Below are 17381 nucleotides of genomic sequence, written 5' to 3'. Positions count from 1 at the left end.
ACTGAGATTTGTGGAGTGATTGAGGAGTAGGGCCACTGTAATTAATGTAATCATGCACTAATAGCTTTCCACACATCATTCTGCCCATCAAGTAGCTTGATTAATGTTACATTAAATATTAAAATAAATTGAGAAGCATACAATTAAAAGGTCAGTGTTTTCAATGGCAATGCATATTACTCTTTTTTTAAACAAGTTAAGTGTTTGGTGAAAAGAATCTCACCCCATGAAATATTTTATTTAAATATTTCTATTTTTCTTTTTCTTCGATTTGAGCAAATTCTTAAATATATAGGTGCTTGTGGTGACATAATTAATGCAAAATACTGCAAATAGAAATTAAATGGACTCACAGCCACATAAGAACAGTTCCAGAGGCACCAGAGAAGCAGGAACACAGTTTGTGTGACTGATTATACAAACATATTTGCAATGGATGCTCCAATTCATGCTTGTTAGACCCGACAGCTTTAGGTGATCACCCCTAACTTTGTGCATGCCTCCTTCCACTTTTTGGGCACTGTTTTTGCTGGCTTTTAGACTCTGCGCACTTTACTACTGCTAACCAGTGCTAAAGTGCATATGCTCTCTCCCTTTAAACATGGTAACCTTGGATCATACCCAATTGGACTATTTAATATACTTATAAGTCCCTAGTAATGTGCACTATATGTGGCTAGGGCCTGTAGATTAAATACTACGAGTGGGCCTGCAGCACTGGTTGTGCCACCCACTTAAGTAGCCCCTTTATCTTGTCTCAGGCCTGTCATTGCAAGGCCTGTGTGTGCAGTTTCACTGTCACCTTGACTTGGAATTTAAAAGTACTTGCCAAGCCTAAACCTCCCCTTTCTCTACATATAAGTCACCTCTAATGGGTGCCCTAGGTAACCCCTAGGGCAAGGTGCTGTGTGGGTGAAAGGCAGGACATGTACCTATGTAGTTTACGTGTCCTGGTAGTGTAAAACTCCTAAATTCGTTTTTACACTACTGTGAGGCCTGCTCCCTTCAGAGGCTAACATTGGGGCTGCCTTCATACATTATTGAAGTGGTAGCTGCTGATCTGAAAGGAGTAGGAAGGGCATATTTAGTATGGCCAGAATGGTAATACAAAATCCTGCTGATTGGCGAAATTGGATTTAATATTACTATTCTAGAAATGCCACTTTTAGAAAATGAGCATTTCTTTGCACTTAAATCTTTCTGTGCCTTACAATCCACGTCTCGCTGGGTTTAGTTGACAGCTCCTTGTGCATTCACTCAGACACACCCCAGCCTCACTTGCATACATCTTCATATTGAATGGGTCTTCCTGGGCTGGGCGGGTGGAGGGCGTGCTCTCGCACAAAGGACTGCCACACCCCCTACTGGGACCCTGGCAGACAGGATTGAACTGAAAAGGGACCTGGTGCACTTCTAAACCACTCTTTGAAGTCTCCCCCACTTCAAAGGCACATTTGGGTATAAAACAGGGCCTCTGCCCTACCTCATCAGACACTTGCTGGTGAAGAAACCAGAACCAGAACCTGCATCCTGCCAAGAAGAACTGCCTGGCTGCTCAAAGGACTCACCTGACTGCTTTCTACTGAGGGCTGCTGCCTTGGTGTTGGCCTGCTGCCTTGCTGAACTCTTGCCTTACTGCAGAAGTGCTCTCCAAGGGCTTGGATAGAGCTTGCCTCCTGTTCCCTGAAGTCTCAGGACCAAAAAGACTTCTATCTTTCAACTGGACTCCTTGTGCGCCAAAACATTTGACGCACAGTTTGCTCCACGGTGAAAAATTCAGGGCACGCCGTTCCGGAAAGATAACGCTCGATCCCGCAAGGAAAAGATCGACGCGACGCCTGCGTTGCGACCGGAAATTCGACGCACGGCCCGCCTGGACAACGCCGCCCGAATTCCAGAGAGGAAAACGACGCAGCGCCTGCCGTGAGGAAGAAAATTCCATGCACAGCCCACCGGAACGACGCGCAGCCGGACAACAACCCCAGGATTCCACACACAGACCCCGGGGCGTCTGAAAACCCTGCGACCCACAGAGGAGATCTGTCCGCGCACCGGAAATCGACGCACGTCTTCCCCGCATGAAAAATAACAATGCAAGTCCATGTGTGAAGGGGCGAAACCGATGCACACACCATTTTTCCACGCATCTCCTCCTCTGCGTCCCTTTGCGGAGATTTTTCACTCCAAACCAGGTACTTTGTGCTTGAAAGAGACTTTGTTTTCTTTTTAAAGACTTAAGACACTTCCTATCACTTTTCAGTGATATATCTACAATTTCTTATTGCATCTTTTATCGTTTTGACCTGCAAATACCCAGATAAATATTACATATTTTTCTAAACACTGTGTGGTGTATTTTTGTGGTGCTATATGGTGTTATTGTATGATTTATTGCACAAATACTTTACACATTGCCTTCTATGTTAAGCCTGACTGCTCAGTGCCAAGCTACCAGAGGGTGGTCACAGGGTAATTTGGATTTTGTGTGACTTAACCCGACTAGAGTGAGGGTCCTTGCTTGGACAGGGGGTAACCTGACTGCCAACCAAAGACACCATTTCTAACAATGCTCCTTTCTTTTTTTCTCACAACAAATAGTACTTTTCCAGTCAAATTGCCAGCCATGAGCTCCATGCATTGCGACTAAGGTGGTGAGTAACAGCTGGTGGTAGCTATACAGTTGTACTTCCAGAAAATGAAGGTGATTGCAGTGGACTTTCATCACCTGGTGATACTGAGGAGAAGGATGAGATGGTATAATTGGTTCCTTCTTTCTCCTGTGTCCAGAGGGTGGTAGTGAGAACAAGGCATCATTGCCTCTGCCACCACAGGTGGCTGAATGGACCATCACATACAGCAGCCACAACCACTAAACTGCCTCCTCTGCAATGCCGACTAAGAAATTGAATATTTGAATCTCTGCACGGTTTTGAGAGAGAGATTGGTCCTGACTGTGACAATTACCCCAGCTGAACTAAACAGTTGATCTGATGATACAATGGCCACGTGACATGCAGGATATTTATTGCCAGCATATTGCGGTCCGGCCACAGTTATTGTTTGCCATGCCAATAGGGCAATTGTTTTTGATCCAAGTGAACTTCAGTTTAGTCATCCAAGTAGTCATCCAAGTAGTGTCATATCATCTTTCCCATCAGCATAATTGTGAAAAAAAAATCGGTTTTGGACCTGTCTGTGTGTTAGAGTTAAGTCTTGAAATATTTACAAACTAATCAATTGCAGATTTTGGATGTGAAAATGATGCTGTTGATGTTGTTGGCTTAGTAAAAGATGACAGTGACAACATACTGCTGGACTCAGAACACCACAATGTTTTCCAGAGATTGAAGGCAATACCTCTGCTGTGACCTTGAAGTTGCAATCATTCATCTTCTAGGTCACTCATTTTCATAATCCATTGTAGTAAATAGAGAAATCTAATCATTAAAACTGAAACGTTGGTAGAGTGTATCCAGTATTTTGATACATGCACACTTTTCAGAGTGCACAATCGTTTTTAGCATTCTCTGATGTTTGTTTTAAGGACCAAGCTACTGATCAACACAGCTGCAAATGTATTGACATTTGTGTATGTTTGTTTGACTGTTTGACTGTTTGCAAATTCAGCATATGCAACAAGAGAATGGCTTGGCACTTTCCTTTGTGAAATTCATGAAAGGCAGTAGCATTTGGGTAAATAACTCCACCATCCCTGTGGTCAACCTCTTGTCATGGCTTTGACAGTCACATATTCTCCTTTGTAGTACGCAATTATTGATAGCTTTTCAGGTTCAAACAGGTGTTGCAACATGTAGAATGTGTCATTTAAATGGGTAAAGACTTACTGTACAAGGGCTTTAACAGAGACTTTGTTAGTTTGCAGAATGATCCCAAGATGTTTCTGGATTTTGAAGGAATAGCTGAAGTGAATGCAATCCAGTTATATGAGTCTGAAAGTATCCTCCACCAACCATATCTTTGACAATATTACTGCCATTTTCAGTGGCAGGACCACTGGGTTGCAACCATTCGCAGACCTTAGTGTTACATTCTTCCAGGATGTTGGCAGCTGAATGGGATTTTTCCATAGACAATATTACAACTGTTGCATGCTTCCAAATGCATGGTAAAGTATCCGCCATGGGGAGATCAGTGGCTATCCAAAATTTATCCTCCTTAAAGGTGACACAGTGTGAAGTGATGCTCATACATTCTGTGGTTTGACAACTGGTCCATATATCTATCGAGCAGTTCATGGATAGATCAGGGCTCTCCTTCACTGCTTTGCTAAACAATTCCAACATGGATGGTGCAGCACTGACACAGCAACAATTAGGCTGACTTGTAACTTACTTGGAGCCTTCATTCTGGAGCAGAAGGTCTCCGGAAATTCAAGAAAGTCTCCTTCTGTTAGAAATGAGGTTTCTGGTTGGCTAGGGTATGCACCTGTTTGAGCATAGCTTTTATAATCAAAAATTAACATGAAAAGCTTGCAAATGAATGTATAATGATGCAGCATAGAAAATGTGTTTCTGTGCTTTTACTAAATGCATGTTTGAAATGTGCCCACGGGGAGTGGCCACTAATGTATACGATGATTGATTAAATTGACTAATGATGAATTATTAATGTACTAATGTGTGGGTCTGTATTAGTATAAAGAGTTATATGTTAAGGTTTTGCTAAATTAATCACTAGGACTTAGCCTGAGTCGGGCCTAGCAGCCCGGTCTCATATTAAATGTGTTTTTTCTAACGTGCAATGTGCTGACTTACTGAAGGACATAAAGCCGTACTTTTCCAGAAGCTAGAAGATGTGTGTAACTGTAGTAAATTCTTTCTCATGAGACTCGACTTGCTCAAGGAGACATTCTTGCTGAATGCAACAGTGTAAACTTGCAACAGGTACAAGGTCACCTGAACTGGTAAAGACAATGGGATCACTGACTGAGACTGCGAGAATAAAAGTTTGTACCTGACATTCTACCCGTTGGAGACGTCAATTACAGGAGCCAATAAACTATGTGAGAACTGTTCTAAAGTGAAAATCCTAGTGAGGTGATGAGTTAATTATTGGATAGAGATACTGATGCACCAAAATTTGCCCAATTGGAAATTAGGGGACTGTAGAACAAGATTAATATAATCCCGAGTCACAAGAAGAAATCGGCCATTATCCTTGCCATTCTCTGCCATTCTCCAGCCCTTCCTAGCCATTTTGCCAATTCATGCTGTTACTATGACACTCTGTCTTAGAGACTTTGCTGTTTGATTCCTCAAACCATCCACATCCTTGCTTTGCCCATTTCATACTTTTCCTCTTTATGAGGGAAGTGTTCCTTATTACTTTGGCCTGCTGAACTTTGCTGCGTTTCCTGGCTGATGGCGAATTAACTGATGTCCTGAGGACGAAGACTGACTCTGTATGCTGACCCATTACGGAGGGTAACTATATAATTATGAAGTTGTAATTGTCTGTTTGCCTTTCCTTTCTAGGTACCAACTGCTTCTTTGATAGAGACCCTCGCTAGATGTTTTCTAAATTTGTTCTGCTAAATAGTTTTGCATGAAGCCCAACATGCCAATGCTAATTCGAGGTTAGTTAAGGGGTTCACTAAACGGACGCAAATAGACAAATGAACTGAATCTATGCCTTGTTGACTAATGCGCTAATACTCTGCTAAAGTTGATTCATGTTGACGTTGTGCTTTGTTTTAATGTTCATGATCTTTCCTTTGATAAAGTCTTATTCAAGTTCCCATATTGTGACATTGTTGATTTGTTTTCTGGTATTGAGACTAATAAACTTACTAGTAGAGTGTAATGAATAGAGAATAAATATCATAAATCTTACTAAATTCTGTGTGGTTCTTCATGACTGAAGGGTCATGGTGTGTTCCGATTCTTATTAGTGTCACTGACTAATTTGATTGATTCGCAACTGTGAATATTGATGAGGTTATTGATCTATTGATTGATATGTTGATTAGTTATCTCATCTTAAGGTGTCTCCAATCAGGGTCAAAAGATTCATTGGCGTAAAACGAGTCCCAGAGTAAGTAAATTACCTAGGACGGGACGCGTTATCACACCTCAGCCAGGCAGAACTCACCCACTCTAGTCAGGGCAAGGGAGTTATACGTCCAAGATAATCCCTGCTCCCCCCCTTGGTAGCTTGGCACGAGCAGTCAGGCCTATCCCAGAGGCAATATGCAAAGCGTTTGCACAACACACACAGCACATGTGACCCAAAATGTACACCACAAAGTAAACACAACACTGAGCTATGCAAAAATAATCTCTATTGCACAAAACATAATTAGACCAACATTACACGTAAGTAAAATGTTACACAAGTTACTAATACTCTGCAGAATATGCATTTGTCACATTAGAACACATATGCACTCAGGATTCTGCAACATAAGCAGTAGTCAGGAATTTCAGTAAAAATTCCATGCACTTGTCATGAATAACTCCTAAATATCCATAGAAGGAACATTAGAGAACATATCACAAGTCATAAAAATACATATTAGCTAGTCATGCCCATTCAAGGAACATCAGCACACATATGTAGTGGCAGGAAAGCAGGTAGAACATATAAGTTCTCCTAGGTCCATACTTGGCTGATTGAGCCACTATATTACTAGAAAAGTACCTTATTTCCTGGTGTGGGGGCGCTCCCTGTGCCTAGTGAGAGGAGTATGGATGGCCCCCGCTGCTCCTGTGCGCTCACAAGGGCCACGTGCTGCTCCTGGGAGAGGGGCGATCAACGCCCTCTCTGTAGTGTTTGAAACGGGCCCCTCCAGGGACCCGTGATCCTAATGGCCCTCTCCAAAGAGGGGGGGCCCAAAAGCCACAAGAAATTCAAGTAGTTGGGGCGATCGCGCACCTAGGGCAGTGACCGGGGAAAAGGGAACTCCCTTTCCGCCCCGTGTGCTGCTTAGTGGGAGGCAGCTGTCCTCGACCTCGGTGCGGCTGCCAAAGTGAAGAAGGGAGCAGGGGCCTCTGATAAGGCTTTTCCTCCTGCTTCCCTACGCGGCTCCACCCGAGGTGGGGCGCAAGCCGCTTTTCAGCCCGACTGGGGATGTCGAGTGGGGTAGGCACCAAGAATGGTGCCTGCAGGTGCCCCGTGGGCGCGTTAAGAAGCGCCCTTCGCCCTTGGAGTGCACTTGCTCCTATCCTCCTTTCTGGGTGCCCTGGGGGCACCGTGGATAGTGCGACCCCAGCGCACTGGAATCTCCTGCAGCCGGGTCGCGACGGTGAACCTTTTAGGAACGAGGAACGCTTTTCCAGCACGGGAACTTTCCTTGCAGCCCGAGTTGCGGCGGTGATCTTGCTGGCACAAAAGAGCGCTAAAAACAGTGCAAGGGGCACAAAAGAGACCCCGGGTTGCGATGGTGATCCTGGGACAGAAAAAGCACTTTTAAAAGCATGCAGTGCACTCAGGAGCGCTCTCCCAGCGCTTCCTCATCACAACAGCCCTCCATGTGCAGAAATAAGTTTACAGAGGTCAGGGGCCACAGCACCCTGCCTCTGGAGACAACAAATGAAGACGGGGGCGCAGGGCTGGAGAGCCCAGCAGCAGGTCGGCACAACAAGGGGTTACCAGCAGTGGCAGTTCCTCCTGGTGACCAGGCAGTTCACAGGTCAGCACAGCAGCAGCAGTCCAAGATGGTCCTGGTGGGTCCTTTCAACAGCGTCCTGTCCAGCTCCAGGTAAGAATGTCCAAAAGATGTCTAAATTGTGGGGAAAATTCCCCTGCACTTATACTAGGTTTACAGTGTGTTTTACAATGGCCAGGAGAGGGGGCTCCAACCAGTTACAACTGGTTCTGGGAGTGCCCTTTCTCTCCTCCAGCACAGGCTCCAAACATCAGTGGGGGGTAAACACGCCTATTGTGTGAGGCCAGGGCACAGCCTTTACAAATGCAGGTGTGCCCCGCCCCTCCCTTCTCTCAGCCCAGGAAGGCTTTACAATATGTAGATGCACCTCTGTGACACCTCAACTCTCCCTGTGTTCAGGCTGTCTGAGAAGTATGCACAAAGCCCCAACTGTCAGTCTGCCCAGATGTGGATTGGAGGCAAGCTGCAAAACACCAAAGTCATAAGCACAGATAAATGCACACTTTCTAGAAGTGGCATTTCTGGGATAGTAATAAAAAATACACCTATACAAGTAAGCAGCATTTCTCACCACTATCACAACCATACCAAACATGCCTACGCTACCCCTCATAAATCAGACAATACCCCTTACACATAAGGCAGGGCATTTCCAATGCAATCCTATGAGGAGGCAGCACTCACAGCAGTGAGACACCAAGGTAGGCTGTTTGTCACTACCAGGACAGGCCGCGCAACATGGCACATGTCCTTCCTTCCACATACATGGCACCCTGCCCAAAGGGCTATCTAGGGCGTACCTTAGGGGTGACTTACATGTAGTAAAAGGGGAGTTCTGGGCCTGGCAAGTAAATTTAGATGCCAGGTCCATGTGGCAGGAAACTGTGCACACAGGCTCTGCACTAGCAGGCCTTAGATAGGTTTGACAGACTACTTCAGTGGGTGGTGCAAGCAGCGCTGCAGGCCCACTAGTATCATTTCATTTACAGGCCCTGGGTAGAGGGATACCACTTTACAAGGGACTTATATGTAAATTAAATGTGCCAGTTAGGTATAATCCAATCATACCAATTTTGTAAGGGAGAGCACATGCACTTTAGCACTGGTTAGCAGTGAAAAAGTGCTCAGAGTCAAAACGTCAGCCAACAAAGGTCAGAAGAATAAGGAGGCAAAAAGCAAAAAGTCTGGGGAATGACCCTGTAAAAAGGCCAGGTCCAACACCTTCCATTAAAGAAAAAGGGAGGAGTTCAAACACTAACATGTTGGTCACTGTTCCATAGAATAAATAAATCAACTCATGGGTTTGGTGGTACAGCCATAGTGGGTTGTTTTGGCAGATGCTTTCAGTGAGGATGCAATCACCTCAAAGACCCAATGGGTAAAAGCTTTTATTACCTTGCGCCATGCTGTAGTTGCTGCAGTAGATGACTACATATTAAGATGGAAAATGCTTCTTTGCCTGACATCTTCATCTTCACTGCCTTCTATCTGTTCCACTTCTTCTCTCTCAGTAGCAGCTATCCCTTTGAGGTACTCTTCCCACACAATTACATTTTCTTTTTTATAATAGATCAAATGACACCAGCACAAATAGCCGCCTGACTTCCTACAACACATCGGTTTGAGGCAAATTGCCTAACCTGTGATGTGGTCTTCATGTGGTAAAATTATAAATAAATCCCACTTGCAGGAAGAGAGCACTCTTACAAAGCCAAAACAAGAAGAACTTATTTTAGTGAAGTTAGGTGGTTTTGTTTTCCTTTCTCTTGGGTGGGCTGAGGCGGTGGTAAGACTCGGAGTTGATGTAGTTTTTGAGTTTCTTGAAAAGATGGAAGCAGTTGGGGTTGGTGTTGCTCTCTGAATTGGAGCTGGCTGAATAGAAATTATCAGTAGTTTCTCTGTGACAATCATCAGTTCTCTTTCCTTGCTTCCAAGGATTTTGGCAACTTTTCTTTTCCCTTGACTTCCATGGAGGGAAATCCATATCATGATCATCAGATGACTTGGGGCTTCGAGAATAGGAACAGTCTCCCTTTTTTAGATAATGAGACTAATAAGTGCCAGACCAGTCCCAAATCATGCTCATCTATAGAAACTTCAACTTCCTGCTCTGTTCTTTTTCAGATGGAAGATCAAGTGGTGGAGACTTTAGTTATTGATGAGTTTCTTGTGAAAATGTTATGGTCTGATGTTTGGACAACTCAGTTTTGAATTCACTGATGAAAGCCACGGCTGCAGTGCAGACAGACATATGCTGTGGATTTGGTGATAGTACCATTGTTGATCTAGAGTGATCCACATCCTAGCATTTTCCTGCTTAGAACACAGTGCAGCAGCTTTGCTGAATTGACAGAAAAGGGATGAGGGCTTGATGCCAGTGGTGGCACAAGACGTCTTCTCCACCCCATCCCCTTTTCTGGGCAGGATTCTGCATGTTTGGGGCCATCTTCTTTATGTCTTCTACTGTGGTTCAACAGCACTAGCAAAAGCGCTTCTCCGGACTCTGGTCTCACCTAATTTAGAGACTTTTCAATATCCTTTATTGCATTTGCTGGCAATAAAAAATAAGAAGGAGGAGAGTAGGCCTTGGCAATTCTGTCAGTGCAATCCATGCCATCATCACCAACATTATCATAACACTAACATAAACAATAAAGTAATAAATTACATATCTGGTCTCATCTTCCAAGTGTGGATGATGCAGCAGACAATGCAGACAAAATTAGAGTGATGTTTTCCCTTCAGAATCTGAATCCAAAATCAGCAAGGGCTGGAAAAAGGCACAGGAAGTTGATACTGTATATACAGTAGGCTCACTCTCTATGGTACTTCCTCTGTAAATAAAAGAAAAAAAATAGAAATAAAAATGTTTACTTTTGCATTCAAAAATTACCTGGAGTGTTCACCCTTGGAAAATAACTTAAAGCAAATTGACTTTTCAAGGTATTTTCTCAGTGCCCATATGAAAGAAATGCTCCACATGTTCGGGTCGATGGTGTTATAACGTTCCTGTGGTCACTCAAGAGAATGTTGCACAAAATGGACATCTTCACACAAAATATCATAATAGCATATTCTGACGTGTTAATTTTCATGAAGCAAAGTTTCTGGGACCAAGCCAAGTGATGACATTGTAATGAAAATTAATTACATGATTAGTATTAATTAGCTGTCCCTTACCCAAGCCACACCATCTGTCTCTCACTGCAGGCTGGGACACAACATAAACTCGCACTGGAGCAGGTGTCAACTTTATATTTTTTTATTTGGTCTAGAATTAGCAACTTAATAAGTATACAACAGAGAGCTCTAATGTGGTTCCATACTCTATCCCATCCTACAAGCAGGAGGGGGGAGAGATGTGGTTTGTCTTTGGGCATGCCTCTTGGATACATAGGACAGCACGAGGCCAACTGGTCATGCACGTCACTTTAATTGGTTTGTGGGCTTGCCTTTTAGAATCCACTTGCTTTCATTAGTGAAAGGCATGCATACGCCATGCTTTTTCTGGTGTTTAGCCCTCTTCGAGCACATCGGCCATCTATTGAAAACATACAAGGTTCCATGTTTTCAGCATAGTTTCCGGACTACATTATCTTTTTATTTTCCACTCAGTGTGATCGCGCTGCGTTTTACATAGCGCGATCGCACTTGTTTTTTAAATTTAATTTGTGTGGCAAGAAAAGTCCAGTTAGGAGTTTACAACACTAAAAAGTCTTCCTCAAGCAAATGCGAAACCCGTTGCACTGCAAATGCTTGTTTAGCCCTCCATATGTTTTGCATGGATAGATAAGAGGTAGAGGTAGGTAACAAAGCTTCAGATGCTTGGCAGCTCCAGGAGAATGTCAGAATCATTGGCTGCAGCAACCTTTTCATGAGGGATAGGTTACAGCTTTTGTAGAACTTCTCAGCTGCTTAGAGAGAAGGTCAAGCATGTTCAAAGAGTATGGCTTGGCATTATCCAGTAAGTAAGGTGATTCACATCTATATTTTTTCGTAACATTTGTAAGTTGGCATGTTATAAGAAATGCATTCAATGAAGTGACCCCTATGCTCTCAGGTGTACATCCTCGTATTAAAATGTTCTACTCCCTGAACAAAAAGAAGAACCTAGCCAGCGAGAGCCTGATAGAGGCTCACTCAAGCACGCCAATTTATGTAGGCAGTCAACCAAAAGCCCCTTTATGTATAGGTGTGTTCTTTGTATGTGTTGTATTTCGTTACGGCATAACGTCTTGCCAAACAGCTAAAACTGTCTTTATAGAAAGACCTAAGAAGGTGTCAAATGAATGGTGGTGTGCTCAAAACTGAGAGTATGAAGATTGTGGCTAGCAATATCTGCCACTGGTGCGAACATGGGAGAAACTTGTGTTTTGTAAGCAGGAGGATATTTGCAGCCAGAACAGGAAGGGCCTCCGGATTAATATTAATATCACAATAATGACACTAAATAAGATGATGAAAAATTATTTCACAAGCTCAATAACATAATAAATTGGGTAAGATTGCTGAGCAGGCTGACAAACAAATGTAGCTATTGCACAAGATCGGTACACGAGTAATGAGAACACAGATGTGATTCTATTTTTAAACTGTTCGTAATCCTTCACTTTTTACAAATACTAATTGCTGCAACCTTTTGATTTTTTTTTATTCAAAGCATGCATGACCCAAGCGCGAGTCTCAATGCACCAATTTTAAACACTTTATCAGCACCTTCTTTGTGGGGGGGATGAAGGAGGAACTAAAAGGTCAGTGAGAGCCTTTAGTTCCAAAGGGTGTCGGCCATACTGCTTTTCTTGGTTGTGGTGAGGGTGTCGGTCCAGTCTTTTTTTTTTGGCTGCCACGCCCACCTCCAACCTCATGTGTCAGCAAACTCTACTTAATCAAGACAGGCCGCGAACCATAGTGGACACTCGCAGCGGATGCGCCTAAGGCAAGCTCGTCTGTGTCCATCCACTCCCGAACGGGCCCAGGGGCCAGAAATGCTGTTGGTTTCAATATAAATTCTCCCCGGATACAACATACAGGGGCACAACTTAGAAGTTATAGGCCGACATGTAATAGGAGGGAGAAGGAGACCCCTTTCCGTCCAACTGAAGGAGGGAGCCGCAGGTATAGCACCTGGGAACTCGAAGATTGCGCCAGGGTACACCACCCAGATAAACACATAAGACCCCCAATGACTGACCCTCTCAGAAAGGCAGATAAATCCATTCACAATATACTGAGATGTGGGTTAATTAATGTCAGATCCCTAATAAAACACAGCCTGGAGATAAAGGATGTTATTGAGGAATTTAATTTTGACTGCCTATTCTTGACAGAGACCTGTGCTAGAGCTGAATCTGACCCGAACTTTGTCACAGCACTACCTACAGGTTATGGTGTAGAAGAATAGACAGGCAAGGCAGGAGAGGAGGCGGGGTAGAGATCATCTTCAAACAGAATTTGGGCTGTAGCTTAACTTCTTTACTAATCACACCTGATACCTGTAAAGGTGGGTTTTTTAAGATAAAACAAGGAAACCTGCTCAGAATTGAAAGAGCTAATAGTCTACCACCTGCCTGGGCCCAAGAAGATTTTCTTAGCAAATTGGGCCCAATCATCAAACCTCTCACTTCTATGAACCATAGTATAGTTCTTAAAGACTTCAACTTCCAGTTAGAAAATAGAGAAGATGGTAAGACCCTCACTCTCTTTGATTCCATGACATGTTTTGGTTGGAACCAAGGGGTTACAGATAGTACACATATGGGGGACCACACAATAGATGGTATTTTCTCTACACACAAGTTCACCACTGTAGGAAAGTACAGGCAACTCGAGTGGACAGACAATTGCCTGATTCCAGTTAAGGTGAAATACAAAAGAGGGGAGGAACTTGAGCAGACCACCACCACTTCCAGTAGAAATTCGAACTGCATACAAAAAGAGAATCTTACCCTAGCCTTAGAGAGAATCCAAGAAAAATTAAAGGACAGCACAGGACTGAGCGTGGCATTCTTTGACTCATGGGACAAAGAGGCAATCAACGCAGTAGCACCTTTGAGGGAGATTAAAACCCAAAATTGGGAATAAAAGTTTGGTCCCCTGGCACACAAAGAGCTTAAAACACTCCAGAGATTGTGCAGAAAACAGGAAAGGAAATGGAAAATCAATCCGGTTCTGGTCAGAAGACCAAAGCTTAGAGAACTGTGGAACACTTATAAAAGTGCCTAAAACATGTCAAAACATGTTACTTCTCTCGACAAATCAGAAATGAGGCAACGCTCCGAAAGAACTGTTTAAAGTAATCAAGACATTAGCAACACCCATCCCCCTTCAGGAGCTAGAAAATTAGCAAACATTTTGCGACAGTGTAGCTACCTTTTTCAAAGATAAACTCCTGAAAATATTTGCTGTATTTTCACCCCCCAACTGGTCCCAGGAGTGCATTGTCTGGAACTTAATAATACACCAGAGAGTGGAACGACTGTCAAAATTCTCACCCCTAACTACTAAGAAAATTATCTCCTATCTGTCCAAAATTCACTCGGGTTCCCCCAACAACCCCGGTCCCCCAAAAATACTGCAAACGATTAGCGAATGTATAGCAGCACCTCTAGAAAAGATCTATGCAGAAATATTAGAATCGGGAAAGTTTCCCAACATTTTGAAAGAGACTGTCATTTTGCCTATTAAGAAAAAGCCGGGGGCCCAGGAGACCTTACAAATCAGCACCCTATTACTCTCCTTCCAATGCTGGCTAAAATATTGGAAAAGCATACAAATGAGGAACTTGCCACCTTTCTGCTGGCACATGACCAACATGGATTCTGTGAACACCATAGTACTGAGTCCACATTATTGGTCACCACTGATATCATAAGAAAACAGGTTGACTAAAAAAGATGCACCATTCTGATTCCATTAGATCTGTCAGCTGCATTTGATACCATATCACCCCAAATTCTGATCTACTGCCTCTTCAATGCAGGTCTGAGACGCTCAGCTTTGAGCTCGTTGAACACCTTTCTCCAGGAGAGAATTTTGGCGGTGAAGTGTGGGGATTTCGGTTCATCCCCTTACAAACTTATATGCTTTACGAGAATCATAAATACTAAAGTACAAATGAGTAATACATCTACATGCATAACAATATTATGAGAAATGTATGGTGACAATAGTTCTAAATATAAGTAAATTATGTCAGAGTATTGCTTTATTCCTTTTTGAAAGTACATATTAGATATGTCAGGCTATTTTCTTAATATGAATATTTTGAGGCATATTGTCTAGGCCATATTGTTACAAGCCTAATCAGAAGTTGTACACTCAATCATCCAACATTTCGGCCCTAAATTTTCTGGTCTTATTTTAAAAGGGGACTAATTTTGCATTCACATGTAGGATGTCAACGATAGGAGCTATGACTAGCCCTTAAGGTTCCATGTGGGTTTATCTTCTGAAGGGGAAGTAAATTTCCCTCTGCCACTTCATTTACCTGCAATTTCCTAGCTCAGTCAAGGTCTCCACCATGGTTATGAGAACCAAGAGTTTGTCATAAAGCTGCCCCATTTCCTCAGATCAGTCAAGAGGGGCATATGTCAATGATTCCCCTAGATAATTGCTCCAACTGGAAGAGTTCTAGTGCTTCTCAGGTTGTCACTAGGGCAGATTAAATGATCCACCTGCCTCATAATTCCAGTGGTATGGTTGGAAATTGTCATCGATCCCTAATCTGGTAAGGGCCCACATTCAGCGTAGCACTCAGCAAGAAAGGACTGTAGATGGTGAGCGGAGTAAGTACAATATGTTCTAAATGGCTCCTGTTGGCATTTTTTCATGGGTCTGCAGTTCACGAATTACACTTTTTACTTTTCCAGGTTGTAGGTACTAGCCTTCTGACCATCTTTGCTTCTGGCCACACAACCATAAATTTGATCCTTCTTCTGGACTGGAACACGTTATGACCCCCTCCCACTTCTGCAACCAGTGGCTCATGCCCTTTTTGGGTTATTCCACCCTACAGTCTCTGCTCAGCTTCCAGGACAAAAACATCAGCATCCAAGGAACTCCTGAGTATGTCAGACTATGCAGTATGAGTTCTGAGCTGAAGAGCATTTTCTAACTTTGCTCAAATGAAAAAAGGGGATTTCGAAAACCAGGGAAGAGCACACCAACTGTTGAAATGGCATGCATTTTCCAGCACAACACTTTGCTGTACAATGGATGTACTAATCGGTGAACTCACAAAACTGGGATTTACTTAAGGTCTCAAAACCTCCCACTCCATTAATATTAATGAAACAGGAGCCATTTTATGACCCCTGTGAATCTCTAGAAAAACAGAAAAGAGGCATGAAAACATGTTCCCAAGAAACATATGATGATCTAAATGCTGTGCATTACACTCAGAGATTTTTTTTATTATCTAATTTGTGGAGCAGACCCTATAAAGACCCCTCTGGGTGAAATAGCAAAGCTCTTGTCACAGATTCCTTTACATCCATTAAACCAAATGACTTTCAAATCAAGTATTGATTCCACAAGTGACAATGTTGATCATTAGTATAGTCCTACCGTTCCAGCTGACATGGTTGATTCCTTTGTTCGATTACAATGCCATCATTCTGCCATTCTCATTTTTATCACCATAGGGTCATTATTACTTCGGCGGACCGTGTACACAGTCCTCCAAAGTCCCAAAGGGCAGGTTGCTGCAAATGCAGCGGCCTTTCCGAGGGCCCTATTACACGTAAGCTACTGGGTCAGCGGGTGGAAACAGAGTTCACATCCCCTGGCCCAGCGGGAAATAGCCCACAGCATTGTCTCCGGCTCGTAATCAAGCCGGCGGCAATGCTGTAGTGCGTAGGGTGCTCCCGTTGCGATGTTCACTGTCTGCAAAGCAGACAGTGAACATCACCACGGGGCTGGCCAGGGGGACCCCTGCACTGCCCATGCCAACTACATGGGCAGTTCAGGGGCCCACCATGGGGCCCCCTGCACCCCGTCTCCACCAGCTGTTTGATGGCATAGAGGGGGGTCATAATCCCCAGGGCAGCTCTGCCCTGTTTGATTAGGACTGCCAGCACCACCAGTCTATCATGTGGCAGTAGAGTCCTAATGCGGTGCTACCAGCACGGTCGTAATGTGGCTGTTGGACCGCCACATTCGGAGCAGTCCGACTGCTACCACAACCTTGGCAGTCTTAAGACTGCTGGAAATTTAATGAGTTTCTTTGTTTACAGTATTCATCATACATCTTGTCATTTCAATTCACAGCGCAGAAAAAATATCACCCTCTATTAAGAATATTAAGGCTTCAAGAAGATGATATAGATCTTTTTTTAAAGCCAGAGCAACTGGTTGTTCAGAAGTTATTTCAAATGATACAGCCATGCATTAAGTATGGAGAGCATGAAGACAATCACAGCAAAACAGAGATCATGCTTGTCAATATGACTATCTCAGTGATTTCTCAGCATTTGGGATGATAGTAAGACATGAATCCAAACAATACTTGGGGTATTCTTTTCTCAAAATGTACTGAATTTAGAAGTGTTTACTTATACCCTTAGGTGAAAAAATTAAGTAGCCTACAAAGTAGCTGGGATCGAGTTCTTTATTTATTTTTAGGCAGAAATTACTGCTCAAAATGACTTTTTTTCTCTTTTTAATTGTCATTTGTTCTTTTACTTGCTTTGTGATAAGTGTTACCTTTCTCAAAACTGAAAGCAGATTACCAGTTGTACATGGCAAGACATATTTG

The 17381-nt window shown here is 43.3% G+C and overlaps 1 protein-coding gene across 1 annotated transcript in view; it reads left to right on the top strand.

The window, feature by feature from the left end:
- Positions 1-7436: 7436 nt before the first annotated feature.
- The window catches only part of LOC138247068 (uncharacterized), a 36432-nt gene continuing 26487 nt past the window's right edge, over positions 7437-17381 (top strand). Inside the window, exon 1 of the mRNA XM_069201815.1 lies at positions 7437-7720. Coding sequence (XP_069057916.1) covers positions 7437-7720 — 284 coding nt within the window. The remainder of the gene's footprint in view (positions 7721-17381) is intronic.

The sequence above is a fragment of the Pleurodeles waltl genome, chromosome 7, assembly GCF_031143425.1.
Source record: "Pleurodeles waltl isolate 20211129_DDA chromosome 7, aPleWal1.hap1.20221129, whole genome shotgun sequence".
Taxonomy (NCBI): Eukaryota; Metazoa; Chordata; class Amphibia; order Caudata; family Salamandridae; genus Pleurodeles; species Pleurodeles waltl.
Note: the sequence above shows the minus strand (reverse complement) of the source record. Positions and strands in the feature narration are given on the sequence as shown.